Raw genomic sequence first — 27,617 nt, 5'->3', positions numbered from 1 at the left:
GCTTGGCCGCAGGACTGTGCCTAAACCATCCAAAGGATTGGAGAGCACTCCCACTCTTCTTTCTCTCCCCGTGTCCAGGGGGCAAGGGCTCTTTAATAGCCAGCAGCTCTGCCCCTGTCTCTGCTAGGAACTCCTGTGTCTGCTAGGAGCTGACAGGGCAGACCTAGGGCCCTCCCTGGGGGAATTCCTATGTTTTCTGAGGTGGCTGATCATTCTTGGCTCATAAAACTAGCCAAACGAGTTTGGAATTCACATCTGCTTTCTCCTGCGGGTAGAATCTTCAGTCACCTGAGCCTCAAGGTCTCTGGATTTGGGTTTGGAAGAAGGAAGTTTAGGTCCCAGCTCTGCCTTGACACTTCCTGGCCTTGAGCAAGTCCCTTCACTTCAGGGCTTCTGTTTTCTCGTGTAGAAATGGGGGAGGTGATAATCTCCCAAGGATCACATATAGGGGAGCCTTAGAAATAGTTCTGTCTTCTCCTTTTTTTTATTGTAAGCGTTAGACATCTTTATAACATGCAGATACCTCAGAAGAAACTCATTTCTTGTGTATTCTAGAACTTTCTCAGATTTTATACCTCATTCTTCCTTACTGCATGGATTCTCTTGGAGGGTTTCTTAATGATGGAAACTTCATAATTTTTTTACTTTTACAAGATAGACTTTAAAAAACCATTTCTTTAATTTCCCCTTCTTCAGTTCTCCCTCCCCTACCCCACTCCCAACTTTCCTGTTTTTATGGCTGTTAATTGACTTCGTCTCTAGACCTCAGCTTGGTTTGGTGCCAGCTCTCTTCCCAAGGAGCCTCTGATCTCAGAACTCGGCGACCTTTGCAAACCAGGCCAGAGGCAGCCAGGGCTCATCGGCCTGGGGTTCCCCGGTGCACGTTTCAGTGCCGAGCACTGACCAGAACTGCTGAAGAGGTGGCAGCCTTGGGGACATGGGCCACGACAAGGGGCGGCTGAGCACTTGGTGATTTGCTGCCGTCATGACCACAAGTGTTTAAGAATAATTTGTAGGGAAGATGAAAGAAAAAAGCACTGGGGTTTTTTGTTGTTGCTCGGGGTTTTTTGGGGCCACTGCCTTATCAGCCGTAGAGAATGCAGACCACAGCCATTCAGAAAGGAAGAAGGCACTGCCTTGCAGAGAGAGGAGGGAGGGCAGAGGGACCCGTAAGTGCTGTCTAGTGCCTCACAGCCACCAGTGGGGAGTCTGGGGAGAGACCCACCTCTGGTTAGGCACCTGCTTCACTCCTCAATCTGAAAACTAGGCAAGACCCTAAGTCTGCCTCAGAGGGTCTCAAGGATTAAATGGAGGCCCAACACATGTTGTACATTAATAATTGTTGATTAAGTGCTTTACGTGCATTGTGATCACATTAAATCTTCACAACACCCTATGAGAGCAGATGTTATGATCATATCGTTTTCCCGTGAGGAGATTGGACAATCTTGGAGAAGCTAAGTCATTTGTCCAGAGTCACCAGACCTAGTAAGTGTGTAAGCATTGCCCACATGTGTTCAGTCAGCCTTTAAGTATTAGCATTCTGTAGCATTACGTCCACCTTTTACATCTGAGCTTCACAAGAGCCCTGTGACATTTTCTAACTCCCACTTTTGCAGATGGGAAACTGAGGCTGACTGAGACCAGATTGTAATAATGGGCAACATTGTCAGCAACCTGCCTTGTTACTTTGCAGGCCCACAGCTCCCCAGCCCCCAGCGTTAGCCTGTGTTTGAGCTGCTCTGGGCCCCCAAGCCCAGCTGCAGTTCTTGTTCAAAGCCTCACATCTTCTCCGTGACTGTCAGACAACAGTCACGGGAATGTCCTGTGCCATCTTCCCTTGGTAAGAGCAGTTGGCAGAGAGCAGCAGATGCCCAGAGTTAAGGTCATGTGCCACTCAAGTGCTGGACTAGAGAAAAGACCCTGTCTGCATGCTGTCTGACTGGGCAGGGTGAGTCTGAATGTAGAGGGCTCTGTCAGAATCACTCTGTGAGCAGAGGGTGTGGTTGGCAAAGCTGAGAGATAAGGGGCCATGTGGTATGGGTCAGTGGATTTCTATACTTGTCCTCTACATGATTTGCCTCTGTGTTCTGTAATTTTTTTGTCCCCTTCTGGTTATAAATTACAGTCTTTTCGTACTAGTCAAAGAATGCCCCACTTTAAAGGTGAGAGTCAAGCTTAGGAATCCCTTGGCACTTTTTAGAGGAGAAATAGTATATTTGGCCAGACCTACCATCTGAATGTGTGGTTTGCATAATTCTAAACTGGTGGGCTCTGGGATGGGGAGCCAAAGCCATTTGAAGCGATGTTTATCTTTTTAACTAGCATGTCTTCTATCTTATCCCTGCTCCTAGGGAGGCAATATAACATAGACAACTGTGGGGACTTCTGAGTCCATTGTGACCCTAAGTCTCCTCCAAGCCTGTTTCCCACCTCCAAAATGGGGGCAGTAACATTTGTACCTGCTGCATTCTATTTTGTTTTTACATAGCAGAGCTCATTTTGAATTTAGGATATTATATGCTTTTTTTTTAACCTAAGTGTTGCAAAAGACCTGACTAGAAACTGCGTAAACATAATTTTAATAGCTGAATAATATGTCATTCTGTCAATATATCATATTTGACGAATTAGTGGATGTGAGATTTCCAGATTTTCTGTGGTAGAAATAACAAGGCAAAGACCATTTATAATACATAAGTTAGTTATTGGCTGAGGGGCATGACCTTTTTGTAAATATCCTCTGTATCCTGTTTTCACATGGTTTGCTGAGCATTCACATCCCACCAGCTCTGTACCAGAGCCGGTCCCTCTGCCTTCTAGCTCAGGTTGAGTGATCTTGGCCTTTAATTTGTCAGGCAAAAAGAAGCATCCCGTTTGCAAGTCATTTCTGAGAAATAGTGCTCTCCTTTCCCCGTCAACAACTTTGATCCTGCTGCCTCCAGTTCTTTTCAGAAGAGACTGAGAATGTAAATAACAAGAGACAGGCTTCTTTCTCTGTTTTGAGTTGATAGGTGCTGAGGTCAGAGACTGGTTTCACTGGGGAGGTGAGAGGGTGGCCAGGACTTGTTGCTCAGAAGGGGTCCTTCAGAGTAAGTCTGCAGGAGAGGCCACTCTGGAGGTGAAGCTCTTGGAGAAAGAGATCAAAGTACAGTGTGGCCATGGTGGCGGACGGGTGCTTGTAAGTGTGGCCTCTGTGTGTTGAAACCCTGCACTTGAGGGCAGGGCCTGGGACTGTCTGGGTTACGCTGGTCCTCTACACAGCTAAGCACAGGGGGTGGGGATGGAGTGTGGGTGCTCAGGAAATGTTTGGGAATGCGAAAGTGAGTGAATACATACACACATGTACTTTTAAGTTTCTGGGCTAAAGAGAAAAACTATGAGTGAGATAAATGAGGGAGGAGTAGTGTGGAGCTGAGCTGAGCCAGAAGCCACAAAAGGTGACACACAGAGAGGCAAACTCATAGTGCTCCCCTGCAATGTCCGCGCCTCCCCCAGCCCAGCTCTGTCCCTCCTGTGGGCGTCACACCCATGGGCTGGCTGTTCTGCACCTTTACCCTTCAGATATGGCTGTGAAAGCCAGACTTGTGTCTTGTTCCTTCTTGAGAGCAGACATGGTGCGCTGGGTATCTGTTTTGGTTTTCTTGCTGGGCATTCCATATCTAGCATGTTTGTAAATACTTGGTAAGAGACAGATCAGTCCTGGGTATCTTGAAAACTCTATCCAGTGAGATTAGTAAAAGCAGGCCTAGTTAGGATCCTTGAACACCTGGAGTCACTTTGCTGTGAGCCCTCATCCCTCGTGTGTGACTGTTTCCTTCCCTCCCCCAAACATCGAGGCTTCCCATGGAACAGATGTTTTCTCAGTGCCTGCTATGGAGCAGGCCCTGGCTAGGCATAAGCAGATGGTCACAGCAATCTAATGGAGGAGACAAGTCAGTCATCATGCAAGTGAATTTACACAGATGACTAAAATCACAAACTGCAGTTAAGAGCTGTGAAGGGAAAGAGTAGGGTGCAGAGAGTATCAGACAGTCGCCTCCAGAGCTCACAGCTGAACAGCGGCCCTGACACAGTTAGATGAGGGATTTCAGCACGAGCAGGTGTGTCAGCTTCTCCATGAGGTTTATGGAGATGGCGGAAGAGGACCCAGCGCCCACACCTGCCCACATCCTGGGGCTTTCCATGTGTTAGTCGCTTGTCCCTAAAACCCATAAGTGAGTGCTCTTGGGATTCCCGTTTTACAGAGGAGGCTCAGGGATGTTGTCACTTGGCTAAGATCACAGGAAGTGGGAAGATAGGGGATCCAGCCTAGGCAGCCTGGCTCCAGAGCCGTGCTCACTGCTGCACTCTGCTGCCTGCCAATTCCAGAACCCCCCAGGCCAGGGAAGGAGCCTGCCAGGGTCAACGGTCACAGCTGGGGACCAGCGAAGATGAGGTGGTTCCGCCCCATGGTGGTGAGCCTGGCTGCTCAAGACCACCTCTGCTACCCCCAGAATGCTCTGTCTCCAAGCTCCTTTTCTGGGTCCCACCTTTTGTTACCCCATATGTAGTTTTTGTTGGTCACCCTCAAGCTCGGAGAGGACAGAGCATGCATTTTGTTCCCTGCCCAGCTCAGGGCCTGCACAAAGTTGGTGCTCCACATTTATTTATGTTTTTGTTTTATTGAGCTATAATTGACATATGCCATTATATTAGTTTCAGGTTACAACCTAATAATTCAATATTTGTATACTGTGCCAGATGAGCACCACAATAATTCGAGTTACCATCCTCAGTATATATTTAATGAGGGAATAATTGACTAAATGTCAGATCTAGTGTTTTGCCTTAGAAGATAGGCTGTTGGCTAAGGGGCTAACTTTTTGTGTTCTTGGAAGTTTATGTAAGCTGGAAGTGGAGCTGATTTCCAGGCCATTTCCAGAGGTAATGAATCCCCGTTGAGTGAGCCAGCTTGAGGAGAGCAGGTCTACTGTAGGTTGGGGAACACAAGAGACATTGGAGCAAAGTGTCTGGCACAGAAAAGCTTTATGAAGTCAGTCACGCAAGTGAGATTTTTATATAAATTCAGCTTTTTTTGTTTTTCCTCAGTTGAGCTGTTTTAGGGATAGCAATTGGACTGGGGCTAATTTACAACATGCACTTCATTTTTTTCCTATAAAAATACTGTTGTTTTTTTTCTGTGGCTTTAGTATGCTACATTTAATCACACTATTTAAATGCAATGAGAAATTGTTAGAAATACAGTGATTAATGTTATTGCTTTCCAAATTCCTATTATAGCACCAACCTGATATTCTGATGTAGATTAAATTTGAATTTGAGTGTCAATTTCATTTTGCAAAAGTAGTAGTATATTCAGACGTGCACACTTTTCCTTCTAATATGTGAAAAAAGGTGCTTGGTTTCTTTTTCAAAGTTAGCCTTTCCATTACATGAACAAGTCCTGAACTTAAGCAGAGATACTGCCCTCTGAAGCGATGAATATCATCTCCCTGGACTTCAGCACCCTGAGTTAACTGAAAGGTTCAGGATGAAGTTCATTGAGTTTGGAGCTCTAATTTTGTGCAGTGTTTTGATACGATTCAATGAGTCATCTCTTGGCAGAGCAGCTCTCCATCCCTGACAATATTTGATCTTAGTGGAACCGTTTTGTCATCTGGAAACTGGGGGGGAGGTGCTCTTCAGAAGTGCAGAGTCAACAGTGCTGTGTGTCTGGCTGTTTGGGAGGGGTGGAAAGCAGGACCGAGAGGAGAATTTAATAAGCAAGAACTTGTCAGGGGCTAGGGTCAGTTCCGAGGTTGCTGCCTGTGTAGAACGCGGGCTTCTTCCTCCCACCCTCTATCCCTGCTAACTGGAGTGCTGACATTTAAAAAAGAGTGAAAAATACAGCTTCTGATTGCTTTACTGCAAATAAAGTGGCTGGACTGACTGGCCCTCTTCCCAGAGACCCTGAGAGGACTTCAGATGTGGTCAGCGAGGTATCTGGATGGTGCCAGCCTGCCGGCCCATGTCCAGGCAGCCTGCACCCAGGAACAGGCAGGGGGCCCAGAGAAACATGGGGGCCAGCTGCTGGCTGCCTTCACTCCTCTTCTTAGTGCTGTCTTATTTCTTTCTGAGATGAAACTGTCTTATTCTGTGAAGATTGATGGGCAAGGTTTCATATGGCCTCCGCCTCTACTTCTCACCCACTGAGCTAGTAACTTAAAATTAATGGGCCAGTTGAGAGAGGGCAGGGCCCATCTGGAAAATGCATCTCACGGAAATGTGGTCAAATGGGAGCCCTCTTGAGGTGGGGGGCAAAGAGCCAGACCACTTGGAATCCCTGGGGCTGTATTCCTGATTGTTCTGCCATTTCTCCTGGATTCAATTAGGGTTAAGCAGATTCCGAAGCCAGATCTGAGTTGGTATATCTGCTCCACTACTTACTGGCAGTTACCTTGAACAAGCCCCTCTCTCTGAACTCCAGTCTCTTCATCTGTAATATAGGGAGAGTTAGTTATTAGGACCTACCTAACCTACCTCACCGGGTTATTATGGATTGAGTGTTAATGCATGCAAAATGTTCAGAATGGCGCCTAGTGCAGAGTAGGCACTGTATGTTTTCCAATTATAACAGTTGAGCTTTGCTTCAAGAGCCATGCTTTCTGTTCAGAAGATAAGCTTTGTGGTGAGGGCTGAAAACATTATTATCCTCTCTTCTCCGTCCATTCTGGCAGTTGGTACTTCTGTCCCAGTGACACAGAAATGAGAGGATCACACAGGGCACAGCCTGCATGGGCTCCTGCTGCTGGTCACCACCCGATAGCTGGAGGGCGGGCAGCCTCGCTCAGTCATCACATGGTTGCCACCAGGCCTTAGATCACGCAGGAGGCTGCAACCTGTGTTGGTCATTGCTTCCATCATCTGGTCAGGCAACACTGATACTCATTCTGGGTCTTTTGTCCTGTCTTCTCAGGAGTGAGTGACAGGAATTCTGCAGATACTCGATACAGTCTGCTCAGTATCCTCTGATTTGGCTGGACTAGCAGATGTCCAGGTTCCTTTCTTCATGGGTACTGTTGGAAAAGAAGCTCGGTCTAAACAGGGAGCAGCCACCACTTGTCCAGTCTTTTCTCCATCCTGCCCCCAAATACTTACTTGATTGCATTTATTTATTCCAAATTGGAATCCCAGTAACATATCTGCAGTTAGAAGTCACTTCGGTGATGGCAGATCAGTGTTAGCCAGTACCAATCTTGTCATCAGCTTTGAGTTGCTGCCTAGTGGTCAGGTAGAATTGAGGGTTCCAGGAGCTGTGCTCTTAAAGAGGAGAGGAGAGGAATGACCCCCGACAGCAAATGGTATTTCAGATAAGTGTTCTGGAGCATTGTTTTTTTTTTTTTTAAACCTCTGATGTGCAGAGTGCTGTACTGAGCATGTGAAAGCTAGTTCCTCTGACCCTGACACTGAGAAAAGCTGTCTGGAAGCAGGTTGTGTCTTTTACCTGGGCCTCCGAGGTAAAATCCCTGGGATCTTCTTGGAACACTTTATATCCTATTTATGAACTTCTCTCAGCTTCAGTTGGAGCCATCTGTTGTGGCTTCTGCATTCCCTGGCCTCCCACATCACCTTCATACGTGCTGAGACCAGGACCGCTCCCTCACCAGTGTACCTTTAGCACCTGGGTCTGCCGAGCACACAGTAAGTGCGCAGTCTTGCCAGTGAATGACCGAGTTCATACTACTACTTGGAGAGTGGTTCTCAACCTCTCACCCAAACTATTTGTGAGACCTAAGAAAAAATGTAGAAAAACTCTTGATTCCTTAGTCGGGGGTTCCAAACACTTTGATTTTTAGAGCCTCCCAGCAGTTCTGAGTTTGCAATCCACCTTAAATGTTAGGGAAGGGCCACCCCTTATTCTGACAGTGTAATTTGCTGAGTAAGCTCACTTTTCAGTCAGCAAATACGTAATGAAACGTAAATGGAAGCACTTCATAAACTGTAAAGCCCCTCCAGGTATGAGGTGCTGTTCCAGAGCACCTGGGGGTCCGCATGCCTCTACCTCTGCTCTGAAACAGCTTGTGTGAAGTGGGAGGATTGCTGTAGAGACAAGGCTCAGGGCTGGCTGTGCGCCTGCTGTGGGGAGCCTCTGGGGAGCTGGAGTGCCACCACCCAGCACACTGTGACCTCAGGGACAAGGTGGTGTAGCAGTAGAAGGTGCTGATATTTTGACCGATCTTACCATGTTCCTGCCTGCCTCGTATTGCTTGGGCTAAGAATTCAAGCCTTGTTCGGGTCTCGTTAAACAGCAGCTCTGATTTGTCACCATCATCTGAATTTCCTCTCAATCACAACCAAAATTAAACGTCCGTTTCTGAAGGTGGACATAATTGCTGTACTAAGGGAGGTTTTGTTTGTAATGACCTGCCTGTCTGGTGAGTGAGCATTTGGCTGGCCTTTCTGGCTGAAGCAGCCCTTTGAACTGATGCTTAGAATGCACGCTTCCCACTCCTAACCTCTCTTCTGGGTCATAAGAGGGTCTTTTCCCTCTGCTGGAAGCCTCTCTTCTTACCCCCCACAAACTCACAGTGTCACTCAACTATTGCTTCCTCAGGGAAGCCTTACCTGACACCACCCCGTTACACTATTGTGACACTCATCACAATGATTTTAGTTGTTTTTATAACTATTTGATTGCCTTTCTGACTATATTTGTTGGCTAAATTAAAAGTATATTTCACTGGGGCCATGTTTTCCCTGACGTACTACTTCCTATGGAATGGGTAAAATTTTTAATTACCAACATCTGTTAGTATGTATTATGAAAGACTTGCCTTTTAACCTACCTTCTTTTCCTTTCCCAGTGCTCCTGAAGTTCCGTACAGATAAAGGAAGAGATCCTAGCTCCGATACCTTTGGAGAAGATTCTGAGCTGTTGCTCCAGATTCGGAACGATGTGCTTGAGTCCCTGGGGGTGAGCCCTGACTTGCTTCCCGAAGACTTTGTCAGGTTGGTCTCAGTGTTTCTCACAGGTTAGCCTGGATTGATAAACTATCTTCTGTCATAGTTCTCTTGTATTCACTTAGCTGTAAAGTCAAGGGAATATAAAGTTTGTATACACTATTTGGTACCTTTTTTCACTTTACATTAATTTAAGGTATGTTTCCAGATCAGGACATCAGTAGATTGGTCTCCTCCTCCCTCATTTGTGCAGCTCTGTAGTGTTTCCGGCACAGGAGCAGTGGCCTGTTGAACCAGTCCCCTACTGAGCTGGTCGAGCCTGGGCTGCTCCTATTGCGTAACGTTGTAGCGCACGGCCTGCTGCGTATGTCATTTGGCATGTGCAGGTACGACTGCAGGTTAATTATTAGAGGGGAGTGGCTGGGTCAGAAGATGTCATTTGTCATTTGGTAGACATTGCCCCATGCCCTCCATTGCTGGCTTATCAGTTTATACCCTAGGCAGCAAAGGCCTTCTCCTTCCCAGCATCCTCACCCTTGGGCACTGGGACCCTTTCACCACAGGCAACCAGTGTTTTGCTTACACACAGTCAGGTTTAGGATTTGCTTGGAGAGGTCCAAATGGTGACTAGGTCAAGAATCCTGGTTCTGGGATCATCTGCACACCCTCATTCTTCCAGGGTCCTGTGGGGATTCCCTAAACAGCTTTGTGGTGCCTCCAGCTTGTAGCAGTAGCAACGGTGGCAGTCGGTTACTGAGTGGCTGCTGTGTCCCAGGCATCGTGGGAGCTGCTTTATGTGCGTGGTCTCTCTCCACAGCAGCCCATTCTGTAGGTGAGGAGAGAGGTTAGGTTAGTTAGGTTAGTTAACCCTCTTCTCCAAAGACAGTTAGTGTGACTAGACCGAGATGATGTAATTAATGTGTTGAAGACTTTCTGTGCCCTACCTGCAGAGCTACATTTAATTGTCACAATAATCCTTTGAAGTGTGTTAACTATTTTCCCATTAGTTAAATGAAGAAACTGAGGCTGGAAAGGTACAGTTAGTTCCCAGAGGTTTTAGTAAGCAGCCAAGCAGGATTTTACCCAGGTCTCACCACACTCATAGCAACACATTTCCTTGGTTTTTTTTCAGCAATAAAGTGAAGCAGAGACCCTCCTTCCCTAGTCCATGCTTTCCTCACTTGTGACTGGGAACTCACATAGATGCTAGCAGACTGCACCCAGTTTAGGACCGCAGTGGGCTTTGAACCGTCTGGCAAGCCCTCAGCCAGAAAGAGGCAGTAGTCCACTAGGTGCTTTTATAAGCTGGTGCTGTAAGGTCAGGGCTAGTGACACTGCAGGCTGGGGCAGGGTCCATATCTCGTGCTAAAAGCCAAGCAGATGTCTTTTAGTGGAGGAAGGACAGTGTATGAGAAGCAGGTGGTGCCTGCTGTGTGCTTCTCAGCAAGATGAGGGGCTGAGCCACACAGGGCTCTAGGTCCAGCAGACCCAGCCAGGCAGGCTGAGCTGCCAAGCATACCTGGTGCCAGGCCGTGTGTATGCAGCTGAGTGACTAATTTGGGCATTTAGTGTGATGAACGGCCTGCCTCTGCATCACAGGCATCGCCTTTCCAGAAGGAGAGCCACAGCCCAACTAGCTGTTGGCTGGTTTTCACTCCAAAGTGATTTCCTCCTCTGCCCACCCTGCTTGTAGAAACCGGGTTCCCGTGTCTAGGTACGCGTGTGCTCAGGTGCTCTGGTGCTCTGGCTTTGTTGCCCTTTAAGTAGCTGGTGTTGGGTGGCTTCTTGAAGTCTGTCTGTTAATAGGTGGGGATGAGGCCTGGGATGGGGTGGGGCTGTCAGCAAGGAATGAGCTGCCTTCTGGCAGCTGGGCTTCCCTCACAAACTGCCCACTGCCGGCACAGAGCAGGCGCGCTCACCGGGGGAAGGAGAGCTGGGCCGAGTCTCCATTTCCCTCATCTGTCTGTGCTCTGCTTGCGTTGTCCTTATGTTATGTTACCCGTTTTAAGGACAGCTTTATTGCTTTTCTGATTATGAAAGTAACTGATACCCAGTGCCAGAAAGTGTAAAACAGAAGAAAGGGATCACCCACAGTCCCACCACTGAGAAGCAGCCACTGCTGACATTCTGGGGCTAAGCCTCCCAGACTTCTCCATGTGTGTTTACTCAGGTTTTCTCTCTTTAAATGAGATGCTGCTTTTTGCAGGGCACCCTTCTGTTTTCATCATTCATGGACTTGTTGGTGGCCAAAGTACAGATCTACTTCCTCACTCATACCTCCTAATGTTTCAGACTGTCTGATATGCATGGTTATTTAGTTAACTATTACCTCATTGGTGGGTATGTAAGTTGTTTATAGTTTTTCACTATTATAGATATTTATGATGAACATTCATAATTTGTATATGTAATTTATTTACTGCTTAAAAAGTTTTTTTAATTGTAAAATATACATTTTAATCACTCTTAAATGTACAGTCAGTGGCATTCCGACAGTCACACTTGTGTAGCCATCACTCCTTTCCATAATCAGAACTTTTTCATCATCCCTACCTGAAACTCTCTGCCTGTGAAGCACTAGGTGCCGTTCTGCCAGGCCCCTGGCCCCTGATTATTCTAGGTATCTCACATGAGTGGAATCCTACAATATTTGTCCTGTGGTGAAGTTAACAGGTCTTTAAATTACAGAAATAATATACATTATAGAAAAATCAGATAGTACAGCATAAACTCAAAGATGAAAATGAAAATCACTCACTCATGGTTCCATTACCCAGAAGAAACCACCAACCATTTGGTCATATATCTTATACATGTTTATCACAGCATATTTAAAATCAACGAAATCCTTTGTAGATTTTTAAAAAATACTCATCCATTGTTAGCAACAGTGATAGAAAAGGTGTGACCTGTTTAGGAGGCAGTTTGCAAATATATATCAGGAGTCATTAAAATATTCCCTTATTGGCCCAGTAATTCTGTTCCTCGGTAATGAGAATGTACCCTGAAGAAACAATATGAGCAAGCATTTATGTACAAAAGATACTCATTATCATATTTGTAAGAGAAATGGGAAAGGCATTAAAGAGTTAATGGTACAAAACTTGACAGCCACACGTAAGAGAATGAAACTGGATTACTGTCTAACCCCATACACAAAAATAAACTCGAAATGGATCAAAAACCTGAATGTAAGTCATGAAACCATAAAACTCTTAGAAGAAAACATAGACAAAAATCACTTAAATATAAGCATGAGCAGTTTTATCCTGGACACATCTCCTTGGGCAAGGGAAACAAAATCAAAAGTGAACAAGTGGGACTACATCAAATTAAAAAGCTTCTCTACAGCAAAGGACACCATTAGCAGAACAAAAAGGCATCCTTTTTGGATGGGAGAATATATTCATAAACAACTCATCTGATAAGGGGTTAACACCAAAATATATAAATAACTCACACACCTCAACACCCAAAAAACAAATAACCCGATTAAAAAATGGGTGGAGAACCTTGAACAGATACTTCTCCAAAGAAGAAATACAAATGGCCAACAGGCACATAAAAAGATGTTCCACATCACTAATGATCAGGGGAATGCAAATTAAAACCACAGTGAGTATCACCTCACACCAGTTAGGATGGCCACCATCCAAAAGACAAGAAACAACAAAATGCTGGTGAGGGTGCCAAGAAATAGGAACCCTCTTACACTGTTGGTGGGACTGCAAATTGGTGCGACCATTGTGGAAAGCAGTATGGAGGTTCCTCAAAAAACTAAAAATAGAAATGCCATTTGACCCAGTAATTCCACTTCTAGGAATTTACCCAAAGAAAACAAAATCTCTGATTCAAGGGGATATATGCACCCCTGTGTTTATCATCGCACTATTTGCAATGGCCAAGTTACTAAAGAAACCTGTGTCCATCAATAGATGAGTGAATAAAGAAGAGGTGGTGCATATGCACAGTGGAATACTATTCAGCCATAAAAAGAAAATCCTGCCATTAGCAACAACATGGATGGATCTAGAGGATATTATGCTCAGTGAAGTAAGCCAGGCAGAGAAAGACAAATACCATTTGATTTCACCTATTTGTGGAGTATAACAATGAAGCAAAACTGAAGGAACAAAACAGCTTTAGACTCATAGACACTGAGAAGTGACTGGTGGTCACCAAACGGAAGGGGCTGGAATGGATGCCAGGGGGAGGGGGATAAAAGGGCATAATAATTCGCAGTCACAGTATAAGTTGATTGTGGGGGCTGTGGAACCACTGTGATGTACATTTGAAACCAATGTAAGATTGTATATTAACAATGCTTTAATAAAAAATGTTAATGGTAAAGGACACTGCAGGGTTATGCGTGGATTAAAAATGATTATTTTGAAAAATGTCCAGCATATGGAAAATAGAAAGAATAGTGTAGTAGTGAACACTTATGTGCCACTCAGCCAGATTGAGTTGTTGATATTTCACATTCTGTTTGGGCAGCACATAATGATGACATGGCGCTTAGGAATGAATACAAGTTCATCTGTTGCATTTGGTTCCATGTCTCTTTTAATCTAGGAATTGGCAAGCTATGGCTTGCCACCTGTTTTTGTAAATAAAGTTTTATTCCACACCTACTCACTTATGTATTATCTGTGACAGCTTTTGTAGAGTTTTTACTACTCTGCAACAGCAGACTTGAAGAGTTTAAACAGAGACCATATGATGGCCTATAAAGCCAAAAAAAATGTTCTGTCTGGTTCTTCACAGAGGAAGTTTTCCAACTCCTGATCTAGAACAGTTTAACACTTATTTTTCAAGGTGTCCAGGCCCATTTTTATTGTACAATAATATCCCATATTCTGGGCTTGTTTGATTGTCTCTTGAGGTGATACATGTTTTATCTTGCTTATTTTTTATATTTAGATTTGTATACAGTAAAATTCATTCTTGTTTCCTCTTGGTGTATTTTTCTTTAAATTCATACAGTATAAAAATTCATTCTTTCTTGTTACACAGTTCCATGAGTTGTGTGTGTTTTGTTTTTTTAAAGTTCCTTGAATTTTTACGAAGGCGTAGAATTGTGTAAGTACCACCTCAGTCAAGATACAGAAAAGTTTTGTTATCCAGAAAATTCCCTCGTTCTGCCTTGTCATCAGCCCATTCTCCGTCTGCAGCCACTGATGTTCTTTATCCCTCTAGTTTTCCCTTTTCTAACAAAGTAATATAATTGGAATCATACAGCATGTGTAGTCTTTTGAATCTGGCTTTGTTCACTGCTTTTAATGCATGTGAGATTCATCCATGTTGAATGAATCGATAGCTCTTTTATTCTTATAACTGAATAGTAAGTAATCCATTGTATGGAGATCCCACAGCTTGTTCACCAGATGAAAGACATGTGGGTTGTTCCCAGTTTTTGGCAATTATGACTAAAACCACTATAAACATTCACATGTTTTTGTGTGAACATAAGTTTTCCTTTCTCTTGGATGTGTATATGTAAGACTGGAACTGATGGCTCATATGGTAACTCTGTTTAACATCTTGAGGAACTGCCAAACTATCTGCCACAGCGGCCACACCACTTAACAGTCCCACCAGTGTTTCACATGGGTTCCAGTTTCTCCACATCCTGGCCCAACAAGTGTTATTGTCTGTTTTAGACTTAGCGGGTAATGAGTTCTAACTCATTATGGTTTTGAATTGCATTTCCTTGAAGACTAATGATGGACGTAGTGCATCCTTTCACGTGCTTCCTGGCCATTTATGTATGTTCTTTAGAGAAATGTCTATTCAGATCATTTGCCCATTTTTTAGTTGAGTTATCTTTTTGTTGTGAAATCATAGGAGTTTCTTTATGTATTCTGGATACAAGTCCTTTATATGTGATTTGCAAAAATTTTCTTCATTCTGTGGGTTGTCTTTACTTTCTTGATAGTATCCTTTGAAGTAAAGTTTTTAATTTTTATAAAATAAAATGTATCTATTTTTCTCTTGGCACATGTGCTTTTGGCATCACGTTTAAGGAACCGTTACTTAATCCAGGGTCATTAAGATTTACTCCTCTATGTTTTCTTCTAAGAGTTTTACAGGTTTAGCTATTATTATATGTAGGTCTGTGAGGCATTTTTCAGTTAACTTTTGTACGTGGTGTGAGCTAGGGGTCCAACTTAATTGTTTTCCATCTGGGGAGACCCAGTTGTCCCAGTACCATTTGTTAAAAACACTTTTGCTTTCCCTGTTGCAATAGGTTTGGCACCCTTGTTAAAAATTAACTGACTATATATGTGTTTCTTGAGTTCTATTTCATTGATTTTTGTGTCTGTATGCCAGTACCACACTGTCTTGATTACTTTAGCTTGGTAGTAGTAAGTTATAAAATTGGGACATCTGAGTTCTCCAACTTTTGTTGTTTTCAAAATTGTTTTGGCTATTCTAGGTCTCTTATATTCCCATGTGAATTTTAGGATAGGTTTATCCATTTCTACAAAAATGACAGATGGAATTTTGATAGGGGTTTTGTCAAATGTATTTCAGATTAATTTGGGGAGTATTGCCATCTTAACAATATTAAGTCTTCTGATTGATGAACGTGGGGTATCTTTCCATTTATTTAGGTCTTTTATTTGTTCCAGCAATGGTTTGTAGTCTTCAGAGGACAAAAGTTCACACATCTTAGATTATTTATTTATTTATTTATTTTAAATTTTATTTATTTTAAAATTTTTCATTTTTATTTTATTTATTTATTTATTTTTAATATTAATTTTCACACATCTTAGATTTATTCTGAAAAATTTTCTTATTGCATGCTTTTGTAAATGGAATTTTTAATTTCATTTTCAGAATGTTCATTGCTAATATATAGAAAAACTGATTTTTATAAATCTTGTATTCTGTATCCTTGCTCAGTTAGCTTAATAGTTCAAATAATTTTTCTTTGGATTCCTGAATATTTTCTGTATACATTAGGTCATGTCATCTGTGAATGTGTATTACTTCCTCCTTTCCAATCTGAATGTCTCATTTCTTTTTCCTTCCTTAATTGCCCTGGCTAGAACCTTTAGTACAAATATTGAATAGAAGTGCTAAAAGCCAACATCCTTATCTTGTTCTTCTCTTAGGGGAAAAACTTTCAACCTTTCATCATGGAGGATGAGAGCGAACTCTGGATTTTTCATAGATGCCCTTTATCAGGTTGAAGTTTCCTTCTGTTCCCAGTCTGTTGAGTGTTTTTATCATGAAAAGGTGTTGGATTTTTTCAGATGCTTTTTCTGTGTCTATTGAGATGATCCTGTGTTTATTATACTTTATCCAATTAATATGGCATATACTACATTGATTTTCAGATGTTAAACCAACCTTGAATTCCTGGCATAAATCCCTTTTAGTTGTGATGTATAATCCTTTCTATATATTGCTTAAGCGTTTGGTTTGCTAGCATTTTGTTGAGATACTACAGTTTTTAGAATAAAAAGCAGACCATTAAATTATATAAGGTGATCACAGAATATAGGTGTTTTTCTTTTAAAAGGAAAATATTCCTACATTAAATTATCTTTCAGTAGTGAAATTCTAGGTGACTAATTTTTCTCCACGTTTTATAGTTCTACAGTGGACCTTGATAAACAGGAAGAAAAATGACCTGTGTGATTGAACAGATGCTGGTTCTGGCCAGGGTGTGAGGAGATGAGCACCCTCAAATGCAGTTGGCATTTGAAATGGATATAGCCTTTCATATATTAGGATCCAGCAATTCTGTATTTAGGAATTTGACGTAAAGAATTGTTTGGACCCTTTGCGAAGATGTATAATTGCAACATTGACCAGCTTAAATATCTATCACTAGGTTGCAGAGCAGAATGAATCATAGTTATATTAATTGGGAGTTAAATTATATATGTTTAGATGTGTGCACTTTTAAAAAGGTTTAGAAGAATGTGCACCAAACTGGGAGGATTAGAGGTAGTCTCCTGGTGGGTAGGGTTCCCTGAAGGAGCTCTCCTTTCACCTTGTCTGTGTTCAATTTGCCCAGTTAAACAGCACCTTTGTGTTCAGGGTCGGAACTGGCAGAGCACACTTCCTGTGGGGAGGTGGTAAAAGAAAATATTTTGCCCAGGATGGGTGATTTGGAGGGGCCCCTGCTGGTATTAGCTAAAATTTGCCCTCTGTATATCCCATCCTGGCCCAGAAGGATTGGTATCTATGTGGTTAGCGAAGGCGTTTTCTTCCCCATTGTTTTAATTTGAGGCCCCAAATTTCCAATGCCTCCTACGTGTCAACACAGGCCTCCTCCCTGACATTTGTCTGGGAGTAGTACATAGAACCCACTGCCCATTAGGGGTAAGGAGAGAATTGCGAGAATGTGACCGGGGCACCGAAACATCTGATATTTGTAGGACGTTATTTTTAGGAAGCACAGATATAGTCTTCAACTTAAAAAAAAAAGTTGTGAAACAATTCCTGCCCTGCCAAAGGCCTTTCCCAGCCACCTACTAACCTGGACAAGTTTTCATTTTCACACCTCGATGCAAGCGTTAGCATTACTGTCCGAATTGACTCCTCCTGGTAGATGTTTTGATCCAGGCGAGCCCACCACTCAAGGTCTTTCCCAGATGTCCTACCAGCCTGCCTATTCCTCAGTGCTCCATTTCACTTGTTTTCTTCTTTAGGTACTGCTTCTCCGAGATGGCCCCAGTGTGTGCAGTGGTTGGAGGGATCCTGGCCCAGGAAATTGTGAAGGTAAATGTCAGTGTGAAGCAGAAAGTCCTTGACCCACCACACCATGACCTTGTAGATGTGGCAGCTGAGAGAACCCGGGACTGTCTTAGCTGCCTGGTTTCTGTAACCCCACCCATCCTTGTTCCATGCCCACCGTTTTCCTTTCTACACCATCCCATTCTTCCTAACCCATCCAGGTGGGCATTCAGCAAATGACCTTTGAGTGCCTACCCTGTGCTAGGCCCAGAGCTGGACTTGGTGCCTCTCCTAACTACACCTTAGTTATCTGGGGCTTAGGATACCTGCTGGGTGTTCTTCTCAGGGCTCCGTGGAATGGGTACAGTCACGATCCCCACTTAAGGGCGAGGACACTGAGACCCAAAGAAGGGACTCCGAAGCCTGTGTTCTTCACTTCCACTTCATATGGTTCCTCTCTCCATCTGTGACTGGTGTGAAATCTCCCCCCTGTTGATGCACACACCATGAATGTGGATAGAGGAGGGGGACATCAATACCAGTAGAGCACACACATCATTCCAGGAAGCCCCAGAGGCTCTCGGTGACCTGTGGCCACCTTAGGTATCATTGTCCCTCTCAGAAGGGAAGTATTTCATCTGCGTCATGTCAGCTGTAACTAGCACAGCCTTTGAGTCTCTTCCAGAGCACCTGGATTGCGAAAGCCATAGTGAACCCACAGATGTGTTTTACTTGCCTTGGGGACAGAGATGTTCGATTGCCTTTTGTAGGCTCTTGGCTGCTTCCGTGGACTTGCACTGGTAGTTTGTCCTTTCCTTCATGGAGCAGTTGTGCCTGTTTTCCACATCCATTTACATGTCAAGTTCAAGTTAGCAGACCCATTTGGAGAGCTTTGTCTGAGAGTCTGTTAAATTTACTCTGGAGACATTTGACTCAGTTTCACAGTCCCACCATCTTCTTAAGGCTCCTTTTTCTCTTCTGCCCCGATCCTTCTCTCTGGACCAGATGTTTTCCCTAAACCCTGCCTTCTATGTCATAGGCAGTAGACCTGGGTGAGCCCCCAGAAGAGGAAGGAGAGGAGGAGCGCTCGGTGGTCGTGCCTGCGGCTCGCTCACGCTGTCTGCTTAGCCCAGCTGGTACAGTTTCAGCTTCTGTGCCCAGGCTGAGAAGGTGGTGGTGGCTACCCAGAGGACTGTGTTGAGAAGGATTCTGAGGCTGCCTGTAGGCAGAGTCAGCAAGGAGAGTGTGTCATGACCTGAGAAATCATAAGGGAAATGGGAACAGAAATACATTTTTGTATTCTATAATGACAACAGCAACAACAGATAGCATTCATTGGAAGCCCACCACAGACCATGCAAGATCATGTTCTTACGCGAATTAACTCATTTTGTCCTCGCAACAGTCCGTGAAGTAGGAATTGTTGCGATCCCTGCTGTGTACGGAGGGGCTGGGATGCAGAGAAGTGGCGGAGCCAGGGTCTAAGCCCTTCATCAGAAACTCTGGTTTCTGAGCCCTTCACCACTCGGCCATCGTGCTCAGGTGCTGCCCCTAAGTGGCCCTCTGTCCAGCACTTGCCTGCACGGGCCTAGGCCCTCTGTCATTGCAACTACGGCCTCACTCTATATCCCACTGCACAGCTGCCCCTGGGTTTTTGTGGGATGGAGCTTGGGGGTCAGGGCGGGTGGCCTTGACCCCACTGTTTGCAGTGGCTTCCCTGCATCCTAGTCCTAACCTCTGGTGCAGCCCCCTTGTTCCTGCCTGCTGGGGACAGCTGCTGCCCAGCATCTTGTTTCTGTTTCTCCCGGATAGCCAGAGTACTCTGCATTCTTGGTTGCTGGGTGTGTTTGGAATCTCCTCCTACCCCGATCTTGGCTTGGAAAGCACTTTACCTTTTGCCTGTGTTCACCCCATGCCCTCCTTACTCCCCACCGCTCCCTTAACACAGTTCCACCCCGCAGCCAGCGGGCAGTGGGGTGCCACTGTCTGAGGACGACAGGCCTCCCCCTTCTCTCCTGAGGGACCATCTGACCACCCATAAAAAATGAACATTAAGACACAAGGGGGGCAAATGTAAAAAAGTCTGTTCCTTGGAATCATCTGTTTCCTTCCTTCCTTCTGTCCTTGCAGATACTACATGTCCTATCCATGTCCCCTGTCATGTGCTTCCAACGGTTTACATAGCCCTCCCTTTTTCTCCCCACCATCCCCACAAGTAGGTCTCCCTGCCTCCAGTGCTCGAGGGGGTGGTGATGGCAGCAGCCACACCGGGCTCCACGAAAACGCTCCGTGTATGTCGTCTCCCATACCACGGGTTCTAAGAGTTCCAGCTCTGGGCCTTTCCACCTGGCTCAGAGTTTGGGACCCTTAGACATTGGTAGAGCTTTGACCCCTGGCTGTTAATAGTAATAGCAGCTCCCACTGTCTGAGAATTTACTATGTGCCAAGCGTGTTACAATATGCTTACATTTCATTCTCATCAAAAACAGTTGCAGGCTGGTGCTATTATTTGCTATTCCACACACAAGCACAGAGTAGATGCTCAGTACATTTTCCTTGGACAAGTGACTGAATAACCACTTGAAATAGGTATAATTATCCCCACCTTACAAATGAGGAAACAGATTGGGATGGGTGCTCAATTCAAAGAGAAATTACAGGATGGTTAGAGCATGTTCCTAACCTTTTCTGAAGGAGGGTCCTACCTGATGAATGACAAGCATGGTGTTCCCAGGAACCTTTAAACCCTGCCTCGCAGTTTGTTGAGGTAATGTCCTCTTCTGTAAATAATAACCGAACCCCTTTTGGGGTAAGAGCCTCTTAGAAAACTCAACTGACACCCTTTTTTGAGTACCATATGTGCACACAGGAAAGCTGGCCCCATCTTTGAAAGTGCTTTGTCCTGTCAACCCCATGAGATAATCACCGTTTCCATGGCTGGATAGCATCTCATCTCCCAGGCCCTCTGACTGCAGCCTGGCCCGCCCTGTAGAGGCAGCAGCCTTGTCTCAGGGAGGAGCCACTTCTGCATCAGTATGTGTCCTTGACCAAGGCTGCAGCCTACAATGGGTGGAAGTGAATCGCCGCCTTTCTCAGCTGAATAGTCACAGCGAATCCCTAGTGCCCTGTGCCAAGCAGCACTTCTCTATATTACACATTGGTTTTGATATTTGAGGTACATCATCTCTTTTAATGCCAAAGATAATACATGTGTTATTTTCATTTAAGTGGGGAAAGTAAGGTTCAGAGAGGCTAAATGGTCTGTCCAAAGACACACAGGTGGTGAGGGACAGAGCGAGGAGACACGACAGTCACAATCAGTGTCTCCAAACATGGCCAGATAGCCCCTGGGGAGGAAAATCCACCTCCATTGAGGTCACATCACTGCCCAAACAGCTTTTCAATCTGATTGTTAATGGGTTTTTGTCCATTTTATCCCTTCCAAAGCACTTGAGCTGAAACCTCTCATTTTCTCTACAGGCTTTGTCTCAAAGGGACCCTCCTCACAACAACTTCTTCTTTTTTGATGGTGTGAAGGGGAGTGGGGTTGTGGAGTGCCTTGGCCCCAAGTGAACCCAGGACTTGCAGCCCCGGAGACGCTGACCTGCAGCATGCCTACGTGTGTTCCCCTGTCCCTGTCCCCCTACAAAGGCATCTTCAGGCAAGGGAAGAGTGAAGGCGCTGGACCCGGACAAACTATCTCCTGCGAGGTTGTGGGGACGTGCCTCTTCCGAGCACCAGCAGCTGCTAAACAAGGGACACAGGGCCTGCCTTCTCCATCCCAGCTCTGTTCAGGACTGTGTGCAGCCCAAGCCCTGCCAGCTCCCCTAAATGGCAATCACCCGAAAGCCCCCTCCACTGCCTTTCTCTGTACTGGCGCTGTCACCACGCCCCAGCCCTCTGGGGCCCTGCGCGAGATGCCTGCCGGGAGCCAGTGCACCTTGTTGCTTGGGAGCCTCTTGCCACTTTTTTGGACCTACTCCTCACCTGTTATCATACAGAGGAGCACGACTTCAGGTGGGGAATGAGGCCCAAGCACGATGCCACAACAGTGGAACCCGGTTCCAAGTGCCGACAGGTGCTCTTAGAGGAAAAAACATGGCAGGTGGAATGTATTTCCTCCAGAGTTTGAGGTCTGAAAAACAACAGGTGCCACCTGGTGTGTGGTGCTTGAGTTTTAGTTTAGGATTAGTTGGGTCCAGCCTGGATTTTGGATGAGGGGAAATGTTACCAAGTCCTCTTGGGTATTAGGGCAAGACCTTGCGCATTGAATATTAATGGGAAAATTTGTAAAAAGGCAGATTCCAGGGTCCCACCCCTGGCAATTGTGATGTATGGGCCGAGTGAGGATGGAGGGCCCGCCTTCTTCGCAGCCCCGTCACCGCTGCAGCGGAACAGCCCTGGGGCTGCGGCGCGTTGGGCTCAGGTCCCTCACTTACCCCTGGAATCACAGATGTCTGGGGTTTTTTTATATTTTCTGTACTTCCTTGGTTCTCTAAAAAGCATTGAATGAAATAAAGTTATTTGCTTTAGAGCTTGTTTTTCTTGCACATGAGAACCTCCTTCCTCTGCCAGGGAGTGATCCTACCATGCCTTTTTTAATCTGAAGAAATATCGGATGCTTTAATATGACTCAGATTTCCCCCCCACCCAAGTCACCATCCCTGCCACCATTTTTCTGAGTAATGCCGCCAGAGTTAGATTGCTCAAATTTTAGAGTGTAGAAGCTTCTGGTTCCAATTGTCTGTTGATAACTCACTTTAAATAGTGGCTGTTCTCAGTGACAAGAATTATGATAATAAAGGAAAAGGAGTTAAACAGGATACTGATGCTGCCCTCTGTTTAGATCCTGCATGTGCCAGGCATTGTGCAGAGTGACGGTGGGAGATGGGGGCTTAGATTGTGGTTGGCAAGTCAAAGGCGTTTAGTAACAGCAGCTAACATGCCCATTTTTAAGTTAAGTGACACTGAAGTGCCATAGTGGTACAGTCAGATCTTTCACTGGGATACCAGGTTTGTCTCAACTCGGCAGCCCAGGGATGCTCCAGTGCTCGCCCTCAGTTTGTTGTTCCCGATGTTCATTGTGGGAGGTGAGGGCCTGGCCAGTCTGAGTGAATCGGTCTGCTCCTGTTGGCAGTCGTGCTGCGGTCAGTGAGAACGCACTGGCTGCACTGGAAGGAGGGGCCCAGTGCCCGAGCCGCCCGGTCACCTCTGCTCCCACCCTAGGTGAGGCCAGGGCTGCCGTTCCGGTGGGACCCCCTTCTGGGCCCCAATGGTGTCACGTCGGGGGCACCAAGGTTTTCACTGTGCGTACTTCTCACATGGTCTTCGAAATTTTTCTTATACCCTTTACTTTGCAATGCGAGGCTTTCGTCACAAGGGGGAGCAGGCGGGTCTGGATGGATTAAAAACAAAATCGGCGTGGTAGACTCGTGTGAGGATTTTCGAACTTTCCACCGCTGTATGTCTGTAATGGTGGAGATTGAGTCATCCAGAGACGACCCCTTGGGGGTCGGGGGTAGTGCAGGGAGCTGCCAGCCTCAGGCTAGAAATGTCTTTATTCTCATTTCCACAAAGTCCATATTCCCCTCTATTACATGTGGGTATTACCATAAGGGTGGATTACCCGAGTCTCCAGGAAGCACACAGTACTTGTCCTGGGGCTTCTAGTACTTCCAGGAGGTGCGTAGCCCACTTGGGAGGAGGACGTCATCTGTGAAGGCGACACTGGGTGCTGGAGGTACCAAAGAAAAGGCGTGGGCTGTCCTGGGGCTGCCAGCTGTCTCCCCTCTGTACTCCCCTTACGTGGTCTCTGGCATGAGTAGGAGCCAGACTCTTAAGGGCTTGATGTGCTGAGGACTTCAGACGGCAGTGTAGTGGAATAGGTTCTACCCAAGAAAAAGTAAAAAATGACAGCAGCCTCAGTCCCATCACAGCCCCCCATTCCATGGATCCCCTCTGCTGACCAATTAATATAAATGTGGGTGATGTATTAGGGATACCCTATTTGCCCTTTTACAGGTGGGAGATGGGGGTTTAGATGGTAGTTGGCAAGTCAAAAGAGGTTAATAATAACGGCAGCAAGATGCTCACAACCACCGGCCTGGTACCTTTCCAAATACTTAGACTTCAGCTAAATTGTTTGAATCTTCCAGCACTACCATGGGGGTTGGTACTGAGGTCATGCCCACACTGCAGATGAGGAAACCAGTGAAGAATGCAGTGGGACGATGGGCAAGGCTTCTATGCCCGACATCAGTGGACACTGATTGAGGGGCACCTTGTTATCTCCGTGAGGATAAGGAAACTCAGGCTTTGCGCTCATGAGGTCCGGAGACCTCGTCAGCAGCACTGAAGACCATCAGGCAGGCCCCGGTGCCGAGGGAGGGTCTGCAGCTGGGTCCAGAAGCACAGGTGGGTTTTGTGTTTAAGCTTGTAGTAGAACATGGGCATAAAACACATGTTTAAGAGTGAAAAGATTCCTCCCACCACATATACGGTCTGTTAGCATCACATTGGCCACACGGCACGAGCAGCTGACTTCACAGGTGAGTGTGGAATTTTGGAGAGAAACATGAGATGCTTTTTGGATATGTTGTATCCACTTTCATACCTGCTTCCCAGAGGTCACTCCTGGCAAGCTACTGAGTGAATCCTTCCAGACTCTCTGGTTCAAACCCAGACCCTTACACTTAACCTGTGTGACCTTAGGAAGTGACTTTTTGTACCTTAGTTGCCCCATCTGTAAAATGGAGTAACAGTAGTACATTTCTGATCTGTGAGAATTAATACACTGAGAATTTGCTCATCTTTTGCCGCTGTTAATGCACATTCATAGAATACATCGCATAGAAACGTGCTTTTTCTCACTATGTAGTGGAGATCTTAGTGCATTGTGCTTCAAATTCCACAACCGTAGAGGAGCCATAAGCTATTTAATCAGCCTGCTGTTGAGTGACATTGAGCTGGTTTCCTCTGTACACACTTAGGAAAGACCCCCCAGAGTCAGGTGCCAGGGTTACAGAGTATGCAAATGCAGTTGAGATGTTGATTCCTCCCAAATGCTAGGGTGTTAGCATTTAACATTTTATGTGTTGTTTGGATAGAGAACACATAAACAGTACAGAATTGAAAGGTTTACAGAGATAGGCAGCAAAAAAATTTTTTTTTCTTCTTAGGCAAGGGAAAAACTATATAAGCAATGAAAAGTAAATCTTCCCTTTCTGGAAGCAGCCATTGCAGGATGGGATTATTTGAAGGTGGGTGAGGACTGCAGGTGCAGGTTCTGGGGTTAGCCTGCTGGAGGTTGCAGTTGGTGGGTGGCACTGGTTTAGCTAAGAGCCTCCTTGCCAGCTCCTCAGCCTCAGCTCTGCCGAGTTGCAGGACCGCTAGACACCTTTGTTCCAAAAGAGAAGTCCATAGATGACTTTAGGTCTAGTTTCCTTTGCTTCTGGAACAGCCGATCTTTTTTTCTTTGGACTTTGCTAACAAAATATGGCCTTCTCTGGCCCTGAGTGTGCCTGGGTCTGCCTCCTTCCATCTAACCTGGATGATGTGATAGGATTCCCTCCTTTCAGTCCCCACAAATGATAGGTTTGGGTCTACTAAAAATGTGCAGAAATTCTATTGCTGGTGTGATGGAGTAAGTTTCTAACAGACAAACTCCCCTACCAATAATAAGACACACTATTAAAGAAAAAAAAAAAACCACCTCACCTCACCTCACCAAACAAAACAAAACTACTGAAAGACTGGAGAGTGATCAAAAAGCAGGTGGATTCTGGAAGGGAGTTGAGAGTTGTAGAAAGAGCCCACCTCAAGGAGCGTTTCCAGGGTGCATGCGTGCGTGCAAGCACGTGCATTTGTTTCTCCCACAGCTTTAGCCTAAGGGCAGGTACTGCACTAGGCAACTAAAAATAAAACTCAGGTGGAAAACCAGCTGTCTTCTGGCCTGAAGACCCAGAGGGCAGAGTCCAGAGTAACCACAACTACTGGAAAGGAGAACATGGAAGAGAAACCCCCAGGTATGCATATAAATTCAGCCCAAGTCTCTTGCTAACCAATGGACCATGAGTGCACAGAGCCGACTCAGAGCAGGACTGAAATGATGTGGATTTGAACTATCACCCACTGCAGCAGTTTGAGTAATAAATACAAATACCCCATAAAACAAAACATTCACAGCCTTCGAAGGAATACAACAGAATCCAAAATCTCTACAACATAACAATATCTAGGATACAATCCAAAATTAGCTAATATTCATAGAATCAGGGAAATGTGACCCACACTCAAGGGAAAAGACAAGATGACAGAGGGAAACCAAGTGTTGGAATTAGCAGACAATTTAAAGCAGTTATTACAACTATGCTTGCTGAGCTAAAGGAAAGTGATGTGTAATGATGAAAAATATGAAGCCTCATCAGAGAAACAGAAAATGTGAAGAACCAAAATGTTCTAAGACCAAGAAGTACAATACCTGTGGTTCTTAAAATCCACAGATAGACCTAAGAGCAGAATGGAGATGACGGAGACAAGATTTTGTGAACTGGAAATACACAAATAGAAAGTAACCACTCTAAAAAAGGGGTAAGATTTTTGAAATAAGAGCTTCAGGAACTCGTAGGACACTCAAGAGGTCTGACAGCTGCGTAATTGGAGCCCTAGAAGCAGAGGAGAGAATGAGGAAGGAGAAATATTTGAGTAAATAATGGCCCCAAACTTATGAATAAAAATTTGAAGAAAACTGTGCCTAGACATAGAGTCAATATGAAAACCAAAAATTAAGAAAAACGTCTTGAAAGTGCCTGACAAAAACAACACATTACAAAGGAGAGTTGTGATACCAGAGATGCTGAATTTCTCAGCAGAAATGATTCAGGACAGAAGACAATGAAGCAACATCTTATAAGAATGCTGAAAGCAAGCTGTCAACCCCAGAATTCTATAACCAGTGAAAATAGCTATTTTCAGATTAAAAAAAAGAATTTGTTGCCAGCAGAAATACACTGTAAGAAATGCTAATGGCACTAAGGGAAATTATCCTCAAATGAACTTGGAACTGAAGGATACATTGGAAGTGGTAAATAAATGGGAACTTTTTTCTCTTCATGTCTTTGAAATACGTCCAGCTTCAAAGCAAATGTTATTATACTGTCCTGTGGCATTTGTAATGTGTCCCATCCCGTGAAGTGATGGGAGGTTTGGAAGAGTCAGTGACTGAGCTGTGGTAGTTTCCACATTTAAGGGAAGTGAATCCTAACTCTAAATAGACAGCGAGGAGGTAAGGATGTGTTTGTAAACTCTAGAGCAATACTAAAGAAATGCTGAAATGTCAAAAGATACATTTAAAAGGACTCAAAATATTCAAATAATCCAACAGGAGGCAGGAGAGAGGAAATGGGAACAAATCAGGACAAATGGAAAACACAATAAATCTAGAGACCTAATCCGACCAAATCATTAATTCCATGAACTGTTCCTGGACAGGGGAGGTGGTTGGTCACAGGAGTAGGAAACATCTGCCAGGGGCACTGCTGGAACGTAGTGAGGCCCAAGAAGAGCTGTACTGCCAGACAACTGGGCTGAACGCCCCGTGGGGCCTGTGCACAAGTGTTAAAATAAATGCCCAAGGACTCACTGTGATTATTTTTGCTCACTGTTATTCATATCGATGGAAATCTAGTTCGTCTATAGGAGGCTAACTGCTGTTAACCTCCTATGAGTATATTAACATTCTGTTGAATAACTAGAGCAGACTTGATTTACCCTTTTGTCTACTGGTGAATACTTAGATGGTTGGTTTTGTGTGTTGCCAATAGTTGGACACTTGCACATGCCCACTTCCAAGGGAGACACCCAGGAAGGCAATTGTGGGCAGAGCAGAGGTATGTGCATCCTCAGCTTGACAAGGTTTGGCCAAATTCTTCTCCAGGGGCCTGAGGGCAGAGTGATGGTCCCCATTTACCCCAGCCTGG

The 27,617-nt window shown here is 45.0% G+C and overlaps 1 protein-coding gene across 4 annotated transcripts in view; it reads left to right on the top strand.

Annotated features, from left to right (window-relative positions):
* Positions 1–22,179, top strand: part of SAE1 (SUMO1 activating enzyme subunit 1) — a 61,967-nt gene extending 39,788 nt beyond the window's left edge. For 2 of the 4 annotated variants that reach the window (XM_057492664.1, XM_057492666.1), the window contains exons 7-10: positions 8,847–8,991; positions 16,068–16,140; positions 17,616–17,685; positions 21,121–22,179. In XM_057492664.1, coding sequence (XP_057348647.1) covers positions 8,847–8,991; positions 16,068–16,140; positions 17,616–17,685; positions 21,121–21,167 — 335 coding nt within the window. In that variant the 3' untranslated portion in view covers positions 21,168–22,179. Of the gene's footprint in view, positions 1–8,846; positions 8,992–16,067; positions 16,141–16,550; positions 16,584–17,615; positions 17,686–21,120 lie in introns of those variants that run through there. The other 2 variants (XM_036885520.2, XM_057492665.1) reach the window with 2 other exon arrangements.
* The last annotated feature ends 5,438 nt before the right edge of the window (positions 22,180–27,617 follow it).

The sequence above is a fragment of the Manis pentadactyla genome, chromosome 15 (genome assembly GCF_030020395.1).
Source record: "Manis pentadactyla isolate mManPen7 chromosome 15, mManPen7.hap1, whole genome shotgun sequence".
Classification (NCBI taxonomy): Eukaryota; Metazoa; Chordata; class Mammalia; order Pholidota; family Manidae; genus Manis; species Manis pentadactyla.
The sequence above is the reverse complement of the archived record's forward strand: the minus strand, read 5'-3'. Positions and strand labels throughout refer to the sequence as shown.